The 14700-nt window shown below is 43.9% G+C and overlaps 1 protein-coding gene across 2 annotated transcripts; it reads left to right on the forward strand.

Annotated features, from left to right (window-relative positions):
- Positions 1–1900: 1900 nt before the first annotated feature.
- Positions 1901–13892, forward strand: LOC103354355 (ETS-related transcription factor Elf-1-like). Of its 2 annotated transcripts, XM_008277691.1 has the most exons (8): positions 1901–2131; positions 6784–7152; positions 7255–7384; positions 9471–9575; positions 9757–9912; positions 10002–10076; positions 10584–10779; positions 11415–13892. In XM_008277691.1, exons 2-8 carry the CDS (start codon positions 7057–7059, stop codon positions 12007–12009), a joined length of 1353 nt encoding a protein of 450 aa, XP_008275913.1. In that variant the 5' UTR covers positions 1901–2131; positions 6784–7056; the 3' UTR covers positions 12010–13892. The 2 variants fall into 2 exon arrangements, with proteins under 2 accessions (XP_008275913.1, XP_008275914.1); XM_008277692.1 differs by lacking the exons at positions 1901–2131; positions 6784–7152; positions 7255–7384 and adding an exon at positions 7526–7708.
- The last annotated feature ends 808 nt before the right edge of the window (positions 13893–14700 follow it).

Below are 14700 nucleotides of genomic sequence, written 5' to 3' on the forward strand. Positions count from 1 at the left end.
AAAAAAAAAAAAGCACTTTGAGTAAAGCCGTTCTATTTCAGATTTCTTTGCAGTTTCTTGGAAAAAATCCGTTTTTTCATGTCCATGTGAGGCAAAACGTGACCCTGACGGCGTCCTCTAGTCTGCTACATGCTTTGCTGTGACACTCGGTGTTTCTCGGTATTGCTAATTTTACCTAAACAAGAGATCTGAAGAGTTCCCTTCGGTTAACCGTCAGGGTTGCTCTTTTGATATCTCAATGGCCGATCTAATGTGCATCATCAATGTTCACGAAACCCTGAAAAACAGCGACAGAGCGTCTGCCGAGAAACAGCTTAATGACAGCTTAAGTTGTTATGCTGATGCAACGACAGTAAATATATTGCAAAAGAAGTCAATTATACTTTTAGGATGAGAAAAAAGTTACGTTGTCCCATTTCTCCCATTAAAAAAACCTGAAAAAAAAATACAACAAACCCTCTATTTTGCCCTAATAACCCCTCAGAAGCCCTACATGTGACTCACAGGCTTGGATGGGCTGTAAAGTTACGGCACTACATTACCCCGATGCATATGTACCAAGTTTCGAACACAGAATGAAAAACATCTTCCCACAATTATGATTCGCTCGTGATTTATTTCTAAAATAATGCTTTCACCTCAAACTCCAGATCCATTGCATTACTCCTCGGTAACCATACCACCCTGCTTCTCTGTCGCACACACACACACACACACACAAACTCATATTGCAATAATCAAATCCTGCACTCCTGCTACTTTATAAAAACATTATGGGAGTTAACCTTATTTTTCAGCCAAACCAGCACATTCTTGATGCTGCCTGCCTGCTGTTACAGAAGAGGGAGAAAAAAGAAAAGAAAGAAAAAGACAAAAGAAATGAAGGAATGAAGGGGAGGTTTAATTTATTCTGCCTTATCAGACCAACTCCACCCTCCGTTATGGAATGTATATGAATCAAATGAGGCCCAAAATCTGGGGGAAAAAAAAGTGTTTCAAAGATGCTGTGGAACATCCTTACAAATCTGTGATAAATAAATGACTCAGAAACACAGATAAGAATCTCAGAGATCATCTCACACTCATGGGTGTTGACGCTCTTTTAGCAGCAAAGCATACTTAATAGTGAGTTTAGTTTAAGAGATTATCACTTTCTCCTACATGCTCTTCACAGGAGGGTAGTTATACAACCATTGCAGCAGTGACAGCACACACAAACAGCAGCACCGGCTGCAGAAGGCCTCCGTTCTCTTGAGGAAACTGATGATTTCTGAAATGCGGTGGCAGCTTTTCCCAGAGCCCCGCTGAAGCACGTTCAGGAAAAGCTGGTCTGCAAGGTTTTTTCCTCCTTTTGTTTGTGTATTTTTAAAAAAAACGATAGGAGGGAAATGTAACAAAAGGATGGATAAGGCTTGTTTTTATGGGAGAGTTGGTGCAGAGTTTTGCCACTAGGGAGCGTCAGGGACTGGATAAAGTACAAAGCTGTGTTCTGCCTGTGTGTCCGTCCGCACGTCGTTTTTGTCTCTCGCAGCACAACCAGCCTGTGATTACATTTATTATTAACTGCGCGAGGCAACAGGTAGAACTTTATACCGCTGTTTAGTCTGGTTGATGCCGAACTAATGATTAAACGTGATACTCTGTTCATCATCACAAACATCTCCTGTGCGTCCACCCTCAGATGAGTCACTCGGCTGTTTGCAGACCGATCGCTTGGCTCTCTGCTGCTTTACATTGCAAATACACCCGTGTTTACATTTGCTCCACACTGACAATGGTCACTATGGGTTACCTTGACTCACAACACAGGTAGCCAATCACAGGAGGACAGGGGGGGTGTACTCAGTTCACTGGAAAAAAAAAAAAAAAAAAAAGAGGAAGCAAGAACTGACAAGGAATAAAGAGAAGAAGAAGAAAAAAAAACATCAGCCCGATCTCCACTGATCACTGATCTTTAGTCTGTGTCGCCGTCTGTCTGGTGACTGGAAATTCACAAAAAAGGAAACTGATCCCAGGTCAGTAAGCAGATGAAGGTGTTTGCCAAAAGTAATGAGAACAATTTCCGTTTCTCTCCTGGATCCTGCAGGCAGCTGCTGCTCTGTCACATTCAGACACCAGCTATAAACACAAGGTAAGATCACTGCTTCTTATTCCGTACGACCGCTCCAACACTCTGTATCGTCAGAATACTCACAGCAACAGAAGAATATGACCCTTTAGCTGTCTGTGTGTTTTGTGACATGTGCTGAAGGGAAAGTGAAAGTACTTTTCAAGTTTCTGAGCAGGGCTGTTTAAACACAGCACCAGACAGTGTTTATTAAAAAACGACATTTAAATGATTTATTTGCAGTGACAGCTAAAACCACTCGCACGTATTCAGGTCAGGAAGGTTGTGAAAACAGGGTTGCGACCACCTCCACTGTTCTCCGGCTCTCAATCTCCTGCTCTCAACACACACACACACACACAAACACACACACACACACACACACCATATTTCGCTGTGTTCATTTAACAAGGCCCGGTTACCCCAAGCAACAAGAGGGGCTTATCAGCTGCTCCCTCACTTGCCATACTGTTATCAGCCTGGCCTAGTTCACATACACACACACACACACACACACTCTCTGCCCCTTTCTGTCAAACACACTCGCGCTCTTTCTATCTCGGTCTCCGACTCTCTCTCTCTCACAAACTGGGGAATGAATGTTATGGGGAGCTTATCAGTGTCCTTAGGGGCTTGGCAGCCACTTCACAGACTCAGATCCCAGTGCCGAGGCCACAGAGACAAACCTATGTGACCAGAGTGCTGATGAACAAAGGCTCTATACTGCGAGAGAGTCCTCTATAGAGGCGGCAGGCTGCAGGGCACGCTAACAATGAACATGTACACATGGCACAATGGCAGGCAGCGGTGGCTAACGCTCAAAGAAAAAGAGGAATGTCACAAATACAGGTGTTCTGCTCGGCCGTGACGTCAGACCGGCGGAGCCTCATTGTGTTGTTCACGTCTACAAAACACAAGCTGCGCTCTTCATGTTTTGTAAGACGCTCATTTTTATTAAAATCAGCATGGCAGCTCGCCCTACTGTACACCCGGAGCCGGATTTTCAGGTTAGGAAGCAGATGTTAAGATAGTTACGTTCACGTCCCGTTTTAACTGACAGGAAACGACAGAACACATGTATAGAAGAAACGAGTTTTGATTTTAAAATTGCAATCTATTGTGACCACAGGCAGGTGGCAAATTAAAGGAAAACACAGTGTGTTAGTGTAGTGTTGGAGTCACCACGTGGTGCCAGAACAGCTTCAAAGCATCTGGAACGCTGCTGAATCTGTGAACGCCATTCTTCTAAAAGACACTTCTTCATTTGGTGACGATGCTGGTTGAATGTCGTCGAACACCATAATCTCCTGTAGGTGTTTCTCTAGCCAGACCATAACAGTCGCATCATTTTCTTCTTTAACAAAACCACTCAATGACCCCTCATGCCCAATAAACCAGAGCATTGCCATCCTGGAAGAGACGCCTGCCACCGGAGTAGAAGTGTTTCGTCAGAGGATAAAGGAGATCACTCACAACAACATTGTTTTGATTTGCAGTGAACTGTCCTTCTGAGGCCAGTGTTAAACTTTCCATGTCTGCAAGTACGTGAGGGTTTGCTAAGGTCGGTGTGATGTACATTTCGCCCTCTGCTCAAGTCCGTGAGAGTTTACGTGGAGGCTTTCGTGGACGTTTGCCCAAATTTGTGTTTGTGTGCAACCACACCAGAAGGCAGGTAGTCCACATTCTGACCAACAGCGTGGATGTGCAGAATATGCTGTGATTATACTTCCTTGTGGACGTGCATGCAGCGACTGTGGACAGCACAGACATGGGAGGCCACTTGAACTCAGCTCCATATACAGTATGTCACACTTCTGCAAATATTTTATTATATCTTTTCATGGGGCAACACTGAAGAAATGACACTTTGCTAAAATGTAAAGTAGTCAGTGTACAGCTAAATTTATTGTCCCCTCAAGATAACTCAACACAGCCATTAACGTCTAAACCACTGGCAACAAAAGTGAGCACACCCCTACGTGAAAATGTCCAAATTGGGCCCAATTCGTCACTTTAGCAGTGTCATGTGACTCGTTAGTGGTACAAGGTGTGAATGGAGAGCAGGTGAATTTGGTGTTATCGCTCTCATGCTCTCTCATGCTGGTCACTGGAAGTTTAACATGGCACCTGGTGGCTAAGAGGATCTGAAAAAAAGAATTGTTGCTCTACATAAAGGTGGCCTCGGCTATAAGAAGACCGCCAACACCCTGAAACTGAGCAGCAGCACGGCGGCCAAGACCATACAGCGGTTTAACAGGACAGGTTCCTGTACGCGCAGGAGGTCGTATCTACAAATTCTGGACATCCACACCACTAACAGGCATCCACACTATCGCCCTCCACTCTGCATGGACACAGATTATGGGCTACACAAGGACATCTGTGGAACGGTCTGTGTAGACAAATTTGCATCATGTAGACACTAGTGGACCCTTGTGTACTCACAGATGCAGCAAGTGTGCTGGCCTAATAAAACCTTGGTTATACTTAGGTGGGGACACGCACACAGGAAGCGGCAGACACCCACAGACACACACTTATTAATAAACTACTTTTCTCATTTGTGAGAGTCCGCTTTGAAGACCCTGTTCAATACATGTGAAGTAGGTTGTACCTACATATTGTGCGTAAACACACGACCGCAGAGTGCGCACACTGTTGCCCTCGTAGCATAGCTGCTGTGCAAATTTTGGCCTGCACTCAGACGGTTGGTGAGGGTCCCTGCAGACTCTTACTGGTGAAACTGGCGTCACACTGACCCTAACAGAGCCTCATGTATGCACAGACATGAACATAGAACACCAGCCTGATAACAACTGGTGTCCACAGCTATCCATGTGTGTAGACTCAAGGTTTAAGGAGACACGTGGACTTAAGCCCAGCCAGTAATAAGAGCGCCTCCTTAGTGTAATGGACAAAGATCTGGGTTATTACCTTAATTTTACACTTGCATGTACATTGGGACACAACCTCAGAAAATGGTGAAAACTTGACATACGAGTAGATAGATAGATAGATAGATAGATAGATAGATAGATAGATAGATAGATAGATAGACAGACAGATAGACAGATAGATAGATACTTCCATTGGTGGTGCCTAAACATAGTGGAAAATTCCGAATTCTCCAGAAATCCAACTTCATTGGAATCAAAACTCAGACAAGCTAAAAACAGCCGCACTTGAGAGCAGAGTGACAAGCTGGTCGTCATAGCGCGGGAGTACATTACCAAAACAGAGAAGTTTTAACCCTGATTTCTACCCAGTCATGGCGTCAAGTTCGTACGAAAGGTGGAAGTTGGAGACGCTGCCGGACACACGCATCTAGTGCCAATGTTAGAGAGGTGATAGATAGATAGATAGATAGATAGATAGATAGATAGATAGATAGATAGATAGATAGATAGATAGATAGATAGATAGATAGATAGATAGATAGATCATACTAGAGGTAAATTCTTTTTTTTCTTAAAACTGATTTAAACAGTTAAGTGACTCTAAAAACTGTTACTGATGCTGGTAATTCTCTTGTTGCAGCTCCTAAAATCAGGTTTTACAAAACAGAACTACTTTTCTTGTTGACTTTAAACTATCCTCTGTTTCACTCGCGTCCCACCGAAATCATTGAGCGCTCAACAACTGCAGACATCAGAGGAAGTTGAAAATGAGAAGGCCACTGCTGGCAGAGGTGCTGGCAGTGGTTTGGCACAGAAACTCAGGAAGCGGTGCCTCCTAACTGAGCTGTGCTTCCTGTGTGATAACTGACCCAAACATGTTGAGTCTTTATGTGACACACAATGTAAGAAACACATTCACATTCTCTGTCACTTTAGCAGCTGCCGTGTATATATATACGTTAAAAACAGGAACTGGGAGACTTTGGAGGCTTTTTCAGCCAAACTGAGGATTACTGGGATTAAAATGCAGAAGCTCAGTGATTAGAATTAATTCTTTAGAAGCTATTTTTTTCCGCAGAGCAAAATCTATTGTACATACAACCTAAATGCTGGCGTAATCTTCGGAACAGAGGGGCTGAAGGTAAGCGCAGGTGTGGCAAGGCTTAAATTTGACACTCGTGCGGGGGAGGCAGATGTACAACAGCAGGAGAAATTGAGTCAAAGGTTCACTTCAACGAAAAATGTAGGAGAGCAGCAGGGAAACAAGACATAAGAGACCAGGCAATACAGAGGAATTACCAGCGTCGTGACGAGCAGAGAACAAGACAGGAGGGACAGAAAAACAAGCGAGGAGGAGAGAATAAGGGGGAGTAACGAAGGGGAGTTGTAGTTCTGTTCTGAACGTCTCCTTCACGGTCGTGTTGAGAGGAATGTGCACATAACGGCCCTGAAACATTGTGCAAAGACATGATGTTTCAAATTCAGCAACAGCTGCCTCCCCCCTCCCCGACTCGTACAAGCACACGCTGCCGTGCAAACGCTTCCTTCCTGTTGCTGGTTTAGCCCAGTTTAGAAGCGAGATAAGAGCAGAAGAATGAAGCCAAATGAGATGCTGTTTTCTCTGCATCTCAGACCAGAGGGGCCACATCTCTCGGTCTGATGACTATTTCATTAAAGACAGTTTGCCGCCTTGCGCAGGTGTGGCCTCGCTGTTTGCTTTGCCTCTAACGGCCCTCCACCTCAACACACATGTTCTCTCTCTGTGCTCTTCTCTGGCAGGTTCAGTCAGACCACAGGACAGTTCAGCAGCTCCCACTTCCTCATCGAGAGTCGAAGCCGAGCAAGCGAGCGAGGGAACGAGCGAACATGAGTGACTTCCTGTGACGCCTCTGTGTCTCTGGTCAATAAGTATCGTCACATCACTCTTGCTGCCGCATGGAAAGACACATCGTCGCATCAAGAGGGAAGCTCTCTGCTAGATCTACGCTGAAAGTGGATTCAGAGTTGCTCGGTTAATAATAGACGGCGTTGGAAGGCTGTGATGCTGGTTTCATGCAGATAGAGTTGTGTTTTGAGGATTTTTCAGCCATGTTACAGCAGTCAGAGCTCATTTTTGACTTTGCCAGTGACCATTTTGCCATGCCACAGGTGAGTCGGAGAGAAAAACGTCTTCTTTGTGAGGCAACGTAAATTTCATTCCTTGGAACCTGACCTCATCTGATTTCATTTTTTTGTGTGTGTGTCCTGCAGCTGGGGGGTCACTCAGATTACCCTGCAGTGATTGTGGAGCAGGTTCCACATCCTCATCTGTTCTCATATGCAGGTCTGGCGTGTGAACAGTCGCAGGAGGAGGAGGAGGATCACCAGCAGCTGCTCAGAGGTCAACATGCACACGCACACACACATACACACACACACACTACATCACATGATCTAACAGTGAAACCTTTTCTCGGTTAGGCTTCACTTCACATTATAAACTCACACCAGGTATCCAAGAGGGAGCCTCTCACACTGCACATGCGCAGTCGCAGCCCACGCACATGGACCACCCTCTGCAAAAATTCAGGAAGTGAAACAAAACATTCCTGGCTCGTTCTCTGGGAAAGACAGCTAATGAATCATATTAGGATGTAGACGTGGTCAAAGCGGGCTACAGCACACATGCTATAGCTTGTTCCTCACCGGTGCCGGCAGCTTAAAAGTAAGTTATATCTCCGTGTCGGGTTGCGGTTGTGCTTTTCCACAGAGGTAGTTGCTGAAGCTAGGCTCGGTTAGCTAACGGTACCACAAAGTCCCTCGCAGACACTTTTGGACCTAAAAAATGACAACTATTTCAGGACAGCAGCCCAGCTCTTGTCTTTCCATAAGTGTGGCCATTTGTTCTAACAAGCTGTGAGCTGTTTGTTTGTTTTTTTCTCGGCGGGAGAAAGTGTTTGAGTCCACGACAGACAGCTGTTAGCTAGCAGATGTTTTCTAGCTCACTGCCTCTCAGGCTGCTCACCTCACTCACACCCTCACAAAACAACAAACTCTCTCTTGGTAACCTTTAGCCTCAAGGACGTACATGTGGCAAGATTTATGCTGTTGGTTTTGGTGAATTACAGCAGCAAACAAAGTGTGTGTGTGTGTGTGTGTGTGTGTGTGTGTGTGTGTGTGGAGGCAACAGCTTTAAACACCAGCCTGTCAGATATTAGTGCTCCTCATTCAACAACAGTGACTCAATAAAGTAGCTTAGCCAAGGACAAATAACTCATAAGACTCCTGTGCTAGATAAAATAGTTAACTCATTAAAGGATCAGTTCGTCCAAACACAAATACACACACAAAAAATCTCCCATCCAAGGTAAATCTGCAGTTACCTGAAGCTAATTTAATCTATCACTTGTTTTAATGGTCCTTATAAACTCTTACAGCTGCAATAATTGGACCACATGCCTCTGTTTTCCACCACACGCCAGCTGTAACACCTTGAAAACAACTTTTGCAATTGTGATTGTGTGAAAAGTAATACAAAAGTAAGCAGAAAATCTAAACAGATGGCTGAAAATAATGGATAAATAGTGGAAATCTGCTGCTCAGGTCATCTTACTATAAATGCAAACTGACCACAGCTACTAAAATAATCCTGCACCTTAACATAGATAATTTTTGGACCAATGTGTTTTGTGCGAACTCATATGTGCGGCCATCGATAGCAGCTACTGATGAATCACTGTTGAGCAATTTCAGAAAAGCCCATTCCAGCTGATGATAAGGTGCACTGTTTTTGGGGCGTTATCTTTTAAACATTTTGCATTTATTTTACAGATGACCCTTTATAATGTCCAATAAAATCATAGGACAAAAGCATTTGTTTAACAAACAGCAACCCAAAACTGTAAGTAATGTCCACATTAAAACAAATCTGTATTTTTCTTAAGAGTAAATTTTTTGTTGTTGTTGTTTTTTGCATTATTTGACTGTACAATTAGACTGTTTTGCTGTTTTAAAATCAGCTCAAAGTATCAATATTTTACTGATATTTGCAGGGGTTTTTTTCTTTTTAAACCATTTTTACAGTTTTTGAACATTTCAGTATTCACGTTTAATTAATGTACTTTTCTCTGGCACCTTGTTGCCAGATTGTCAGCAAATTATGTTTGTACAGTACGCAAGTTAGTGTAGCTGTAGTGGTCTGGATACACAGAGTAATGGTGGCTTGCTTTTTTTAATGTAAAAAGACCAATACCGCCTCTCTCCGTTGTATTGGAAGGCCACAGCAATCCCAAAGGTACAAATTGTATAATTAAATCTATCTGCATTGCCAGATCTTGGTTAAGGTGCGTAGTTATTTTAAGAATTTGGCCGAACTGACCGCTGACAGTCAACCTTTACCTTCAGTGCATCTAATTTTCCTCTGTCTACCCTCCTCCACCGTCTCAGAGTGTTTTTTTTAATGTTGCGTCCTTCTGTGTGGTCTGCAGTGGAGACATGTGAAAGTGGAGAGGAGGAGATCATGGAGACACTTGTTGCCGCCGACTCGCTTCTCAACATGGACTGCGCCGACACCCTCTCCATGGAACACTACTGTAAGCTCTAACACTCAGTTCACACTGCACGCATGCTCACTCGACAGCGCGAAGATGCCCTCGTACGCCTCAAACCGTCCGCTCCTCGATGTAGGACATGTTTGGCTGCGAGTTGTTATTTATAGACGCGGTGGTTACAGTGCTGCTCTCTTTCATTAAGCCTGTTTATGCCCCCCTGCAGCCCAGACCTTCCTGCCATCGCTGGGTGACGTCATCACCACTCCTGTTACCCAGGTGACCGTGTCAGCAGAGGGGGTTGTGGGAGCTGTTGACCAGCCACACTGGCACTCGTTACACACAAAGAAACCTGCTGCACAGCTGCAGTCCAAAAAGAGAAGTCAGTCACTTTCTGGTTTATCAGCTCATCTAGACGGGAAATCTATGGCTTGTGGCATATAGCAAACAAATGACTTTTTGTCTGTGCAGGTAGAAAACCTCGGCACCGGAGGGCAGAGTCTCCAACACCAGATATTACAGTAAAGAAGGACAAATACAACAAAGGTAATGCCAAACATAACAAACCCTATAACCTCTCCTATGGTTTATCTATGGGGATACCACATGGATGCTGCAAGGACTGCGATTGGCTGCTTGTGTTTTCCCCAATTTTGGCTTGATGCTGCTGGATTTAGTTAAGACTGAACACAAAATTAAGCAAGTTTAAAAAAACACACACACAACAAATGCATCATGGCACACAGTTAAATAACCCAATGGAAGTTCTGTAAATCTATGTGTGCAGCTCACTGTTACTGGGTGTCACAGAACAAAGTGAAGAATTTAAACAAAGTTGCTGCAATGTGAAGCGCGATATGTTCTGCTGATATCAGAGGGTGAAATCTGACACTCGACTGCTATTCAAAGCCTACAGCGGGGTTCCTGTTAACCCCTTGTGGCGTCTATAAATTCAGCTTTTGCCTTTCAACGGCTTTTTTTTTCACCATTTTACCCAAGCGATCTGTCGTCGTCTGTGCTTTTTCCATCACGTTTCCTGTGTTTGTGCTTCAGGAGGAAACACCCTTTACCTGTGGCAGTTCCTGATGGAGTTGCTGCAGGACAGACAAGTCTGTCCCCGCTATATCAAATGGACGAATCCTCACGCGGGGATCTTCAAGCTGGTCAACTCGAAGGCCGTGGCCAGGCTCTGGGGAAAACACAAAAACAAGCCAGATATGAACTATGAGACAATGGGCAGAGCACTCAGGTACAACATGACTGCTTTAAAAAGCGTAATACCCCCGTAATAACGTCATGCTCTTTGGCAAAAACAGATCCGGGCAGTGTTTTTCAATAACTATCAATCGTAGTATTCAAAAGCATTCATGCAAATGTTAATGCATTTTTACATGTTTCACAAAGCAGAACTTTAGAGCAAATGTACATACACATAAAAAAAAAAGGTTTGTAAAGGTAATGTGGTGTATTTAACAGGTTGTAAACTGCTCATGTGATATAATAAAAATCAAAGGGAGTAAATGTGAACTGCACAGTGAACTTTATACTTCAGTGCAAGTCACCTGAAAGTAGGCAAAGCGTCAGTTGTGAGTGTCATCCTGCCGTCATTCACATATACACAACAACATACACACTGTAGATTATTAAGAAAGAACAAATTGACAACAGCAATAGTAGCCTGTTTGAAGCTTGTAGCGTGAACTCCTCCTGCAGTTTCCAGAGCTTTTAAGGATGCTTTTGGCCACAACTTAATACAGTCGTCCTCGTCGTAAGATGAATTTTGGGAACAGGGCCTTGATGAATTTATACTTCTGGTCTGTCAGTTGTGACCCAATACAGTCCTCGGCTTGTGTTTGTTAATATGGAATCATTGCATCCATGCAGGTACTACTACCAGAGGGGCATACTGAATAAAGTCGAAGGCCAGCGCCTCGTCTACCAGTTCACCTCTCTGCCCAAAGACATGATTTACATCACAGACGGAGACGGCATCAAAGATGAAGAAGACGACGACATCAGTGGCAACGATGACGTTGTGAGTGACGACTCTGACAGTGAGATATCGTCCAGCGACCAATCAGTGGAGGAGGAAGATGATCACCCACCGCAGAAGAAAATGTCGTCCGTCTCTGTCCGAGCCGCAGCTTCACATCGCGCCAGGTCGGCTCCCAGACCCACAGCTCAGCGCGACACCGTCCTGCGACCCGCCAGCACCAGCCTGATCCAGGAGCAGCATTTGCCTATTGTGTCTGCTGAGATGCTGCGGACGCTCCAGAACCTGCAGAAGGTCCAGTCTCTGCAACCCGCTGGCCACGCCTCGGTCTTCAAAACAGCTCAGCTACTGGGGAGCCTGTGTGAGCGACAGGCTGCTGCTGAGGTGGCTGTAGACAGTGAAGGTGCAGCGGAGACGCATGAGAAAAGGTCACATCCAGGACAGAAAACTCCACAGCTGGTGCCTCTAACAAGCTCTGACCAATAGAACCAATAGAACAGACCCAAACCACACAGATGCCCATACACTCCACTGACTCAGGACCACTTACAGAGCCGCACTTTGCTACGGCAGCGGCTGCACACCAGTGCTGATATTTGTGGAAGTGTTGATCTAGAATTGAGTTTGTATTGGAAAGCATGTCATGAATTGGAAACAAACGTGATTCTAGATCAGTGCCTCCATGTGACATCTCGCAGGAACCAAAATCTAACTGCCTTCTTGGTAAAGACAGACTATAAAAGCTGTTGTCCTTTAATTCAGCCTTTCTCTGTAGCCCTTAACTACACAAAACACCAAAGACAGACATGCACTGGAATCCAGAGCCTCTCTGCACCTTCTGCAGACACATCCCCTGCTTGCACTTCAGCTCCAGTGTCATGGAGCCAATTATCTGATCACACTGTGCCCTTCTTCTCTGCCTTTACTCTTGCTCTCTTCCACTTTGTTATGTGTCTTTTTTTATGCTATCACATGCTCGATCATTCCTTTGCCTTAAAAGTGGCTTTGCACTAATGTTTAACCCTGCTGTACGTTTCTTCTCTAAGTGCCTCGGTCCATTCAGTCCCGGCTTCCTCTATTCCTTATAATCATGAAGTTATTAAGGGAAAACATTCCGTGTTATTGTTGTTTTTTTTTTATGATTACTGCATTGTGTTTGTGACATGTTGAAAACAAGGGATCACTGTTATTTGTAGAATAGTAGTTTGGCACTGTTTCTGTTTTTAGTTTGTGTATCTGCACGGCGGGCCTTTCTTTTCTTGACAATCACCAGTGAAATAGTCTTGTGGCCATCTTGCCGCCTCTCGTCGTAGTGCTACTATTTAACCGTTCTGCAATGCGCACATTCTGTTGAGTTATTGCACGTATATAAATGCATTTATACCTGAAATTCTAAATCATTGATATCGATGTGTGTGTTGTATGTTATATGCTGTATGTGAAAGTGCTTCGTTGCCATTTTCTCCCTCAGGTTTATAAACTTTTTTTTTTGTGCTGCACAGAATATACACTCTATGCAAAGAGTGAAGAAACTGGTCCTTAATAGTGAAGTTGATAGTTCAGTTTTTCCTCTTCAGTTAGTTCAGCCTTAACAAACCAGCCTGCAGAGTTCACCTTAACACCAACTGAAAACTGACTTTGCAAGGATTAGGCTGGTTTCTGTCAGTTAACCTTTTAGGAGATGCTTATACTGTAACTGTGCCTTTGTCTGCTGGGAGCTCCTATGCAAAACTGCCTTTTAAAGCCTTTATTTTAAACTCCTGTCACTTTGCTTTATCTGCAGGTCTCTTGATGCTGATTTGTAAACTTGTAGCCGAGAGAGAGGTGAAGTTTCTGTTGCTTTTTTTTTTCTCGGCTTGTTTGCTTTCACGCAGTCCGGAGGTGTTGAATAGAATGATGGCCTAGTATATGAATAAACTTAAATTTGTTGTTGTCTGTGTAAAACGCAACCTCAACTCTTTTATTGACGCGTGTACGAATGGGTGACGCATTCAGAGAAAACCGACATAGAGCGCGTTAGCGAGGTGTTAGGCCACCGCATGCTGCCAGAGCTGCTTCACAGCATGTGAGTCACAGCATTTTCAAACCATTCAGTGACCCCTTGCGTCCTATAGATGGGGGCGTTATCGTCCTGGAAGACACCACTCCTGTCAAGATAGAAATGATTATTCATGGGGTAAAACTTGGAGGAGCTTTGTGTTGATTTGCAGTGACTCTTGCCTCTTAGGGGACAAGTGGACTCTAGCATCAGTAGTTAACAGAAACTACAGTATGTTTACTGAAGTGCTTCGGAGATCTGTTTCTAAAGTGTTTCTTTTTATATACAGCTTTATGCCATATTCCAATAAACCTATAAACAGATACTGAAATATTTCTAACTGGACAATTTTTTTGACACCCATAACTACAGATTATTTTGCAGGTTTTACATACAAACATGTCATTAGATTGTAAATTATGAATATATTATTGTAGATGTGACTGCCAAGGATAAAGAGAGTTCAAGGGCATCCCCGCCCAGCCTTGCCACAACGTACTGGCTGCACACAGGAGCGAAAACAACACTTCAAACCTCCCCCAACAGGGCCTTCAATAAGTTAGCAACAAGGTTCACAACAAACAGCGCACATCAAACAGAATAAACAAAGGTCAGACAGAACAACAGTGTCCTTGTGAAGGCAACTGGTGTGTTTGAGATACTTTGAAGGATTTTCTCCAGACCCTGCAACACTCTTCGACAAAATCTAATCGCACTTGGAACAAAAATTATATATGCAAGCGAGGAGTTTCAGATCTACATAAGAGACACTACTTTTAAGGCTGCAATGCACATAATCTGAACAGAGAAGACAGATACTGTGAGAGTGAAGAAAGCCATCTATGTTAAACTGGACCAGACATCTTTAGGTAGAAGAGGGAGTCTGTGACGCCACTTATCATGTGCTTACAATGCAGGCTTGAGAGTCCTCCTCAGGCAGTTTCACAGCTATTCACACCTTAAATAGTATGAGTCTTGGGTCCCTAATAGACAGTGAGAAGATTCAAGAGATTCAAGATTCAAGATCAGCTTTGTTTGTCACATATTTATACACGGTACAAAGTGCAGTCCAGTTTCAATAAAAGAAAAATAAGAAATAGAATAAAAATAAGCGTTAATGAAGTATATATACTTTATGT

The sequence above is a fragment of the Stegastes partitus genome, unplaced genomic scaffold (genome assembly GCF_000690725.1).
Source record: "Stegastes partitus isolate 25-593 unplaced genomic scaffold, Stegastes_partitus-1.0.2 Scaffold105, whole genome shotgun sequence".
Classification (NCBI taxonomy): Eukaryota; Metazoa; Chordata; class Actinopteri; family Pomacentridae; genus Stegastes; species Stegastes partitus.

Excerpts from the sequence above, each read along its gene's own strand:
- LOC103354355 (XM_008277691.1), top strand. The coding sequence starts at position 7,057 with ATGCAGATAGAGTTGTGTTTTGAGGATTTTTCAGCCATGTTACAGCAG. Across the intron at positions 9,913-10,001 it reads GCTGCAGTCCAAAAAGAGAA|GTAGAAAACCTCGGCACCGG; the intron begins GTCAGTCACTTT and ends TTGTCTGTGCAG. Across the intron at positions 10,077-10,583 it reads GAAGGACAAATACAACAAAG|GAGGAAACACCCTTTACCTG; the intron begins GTAATGCCAAAC and ends TTTGTGCTTCAG.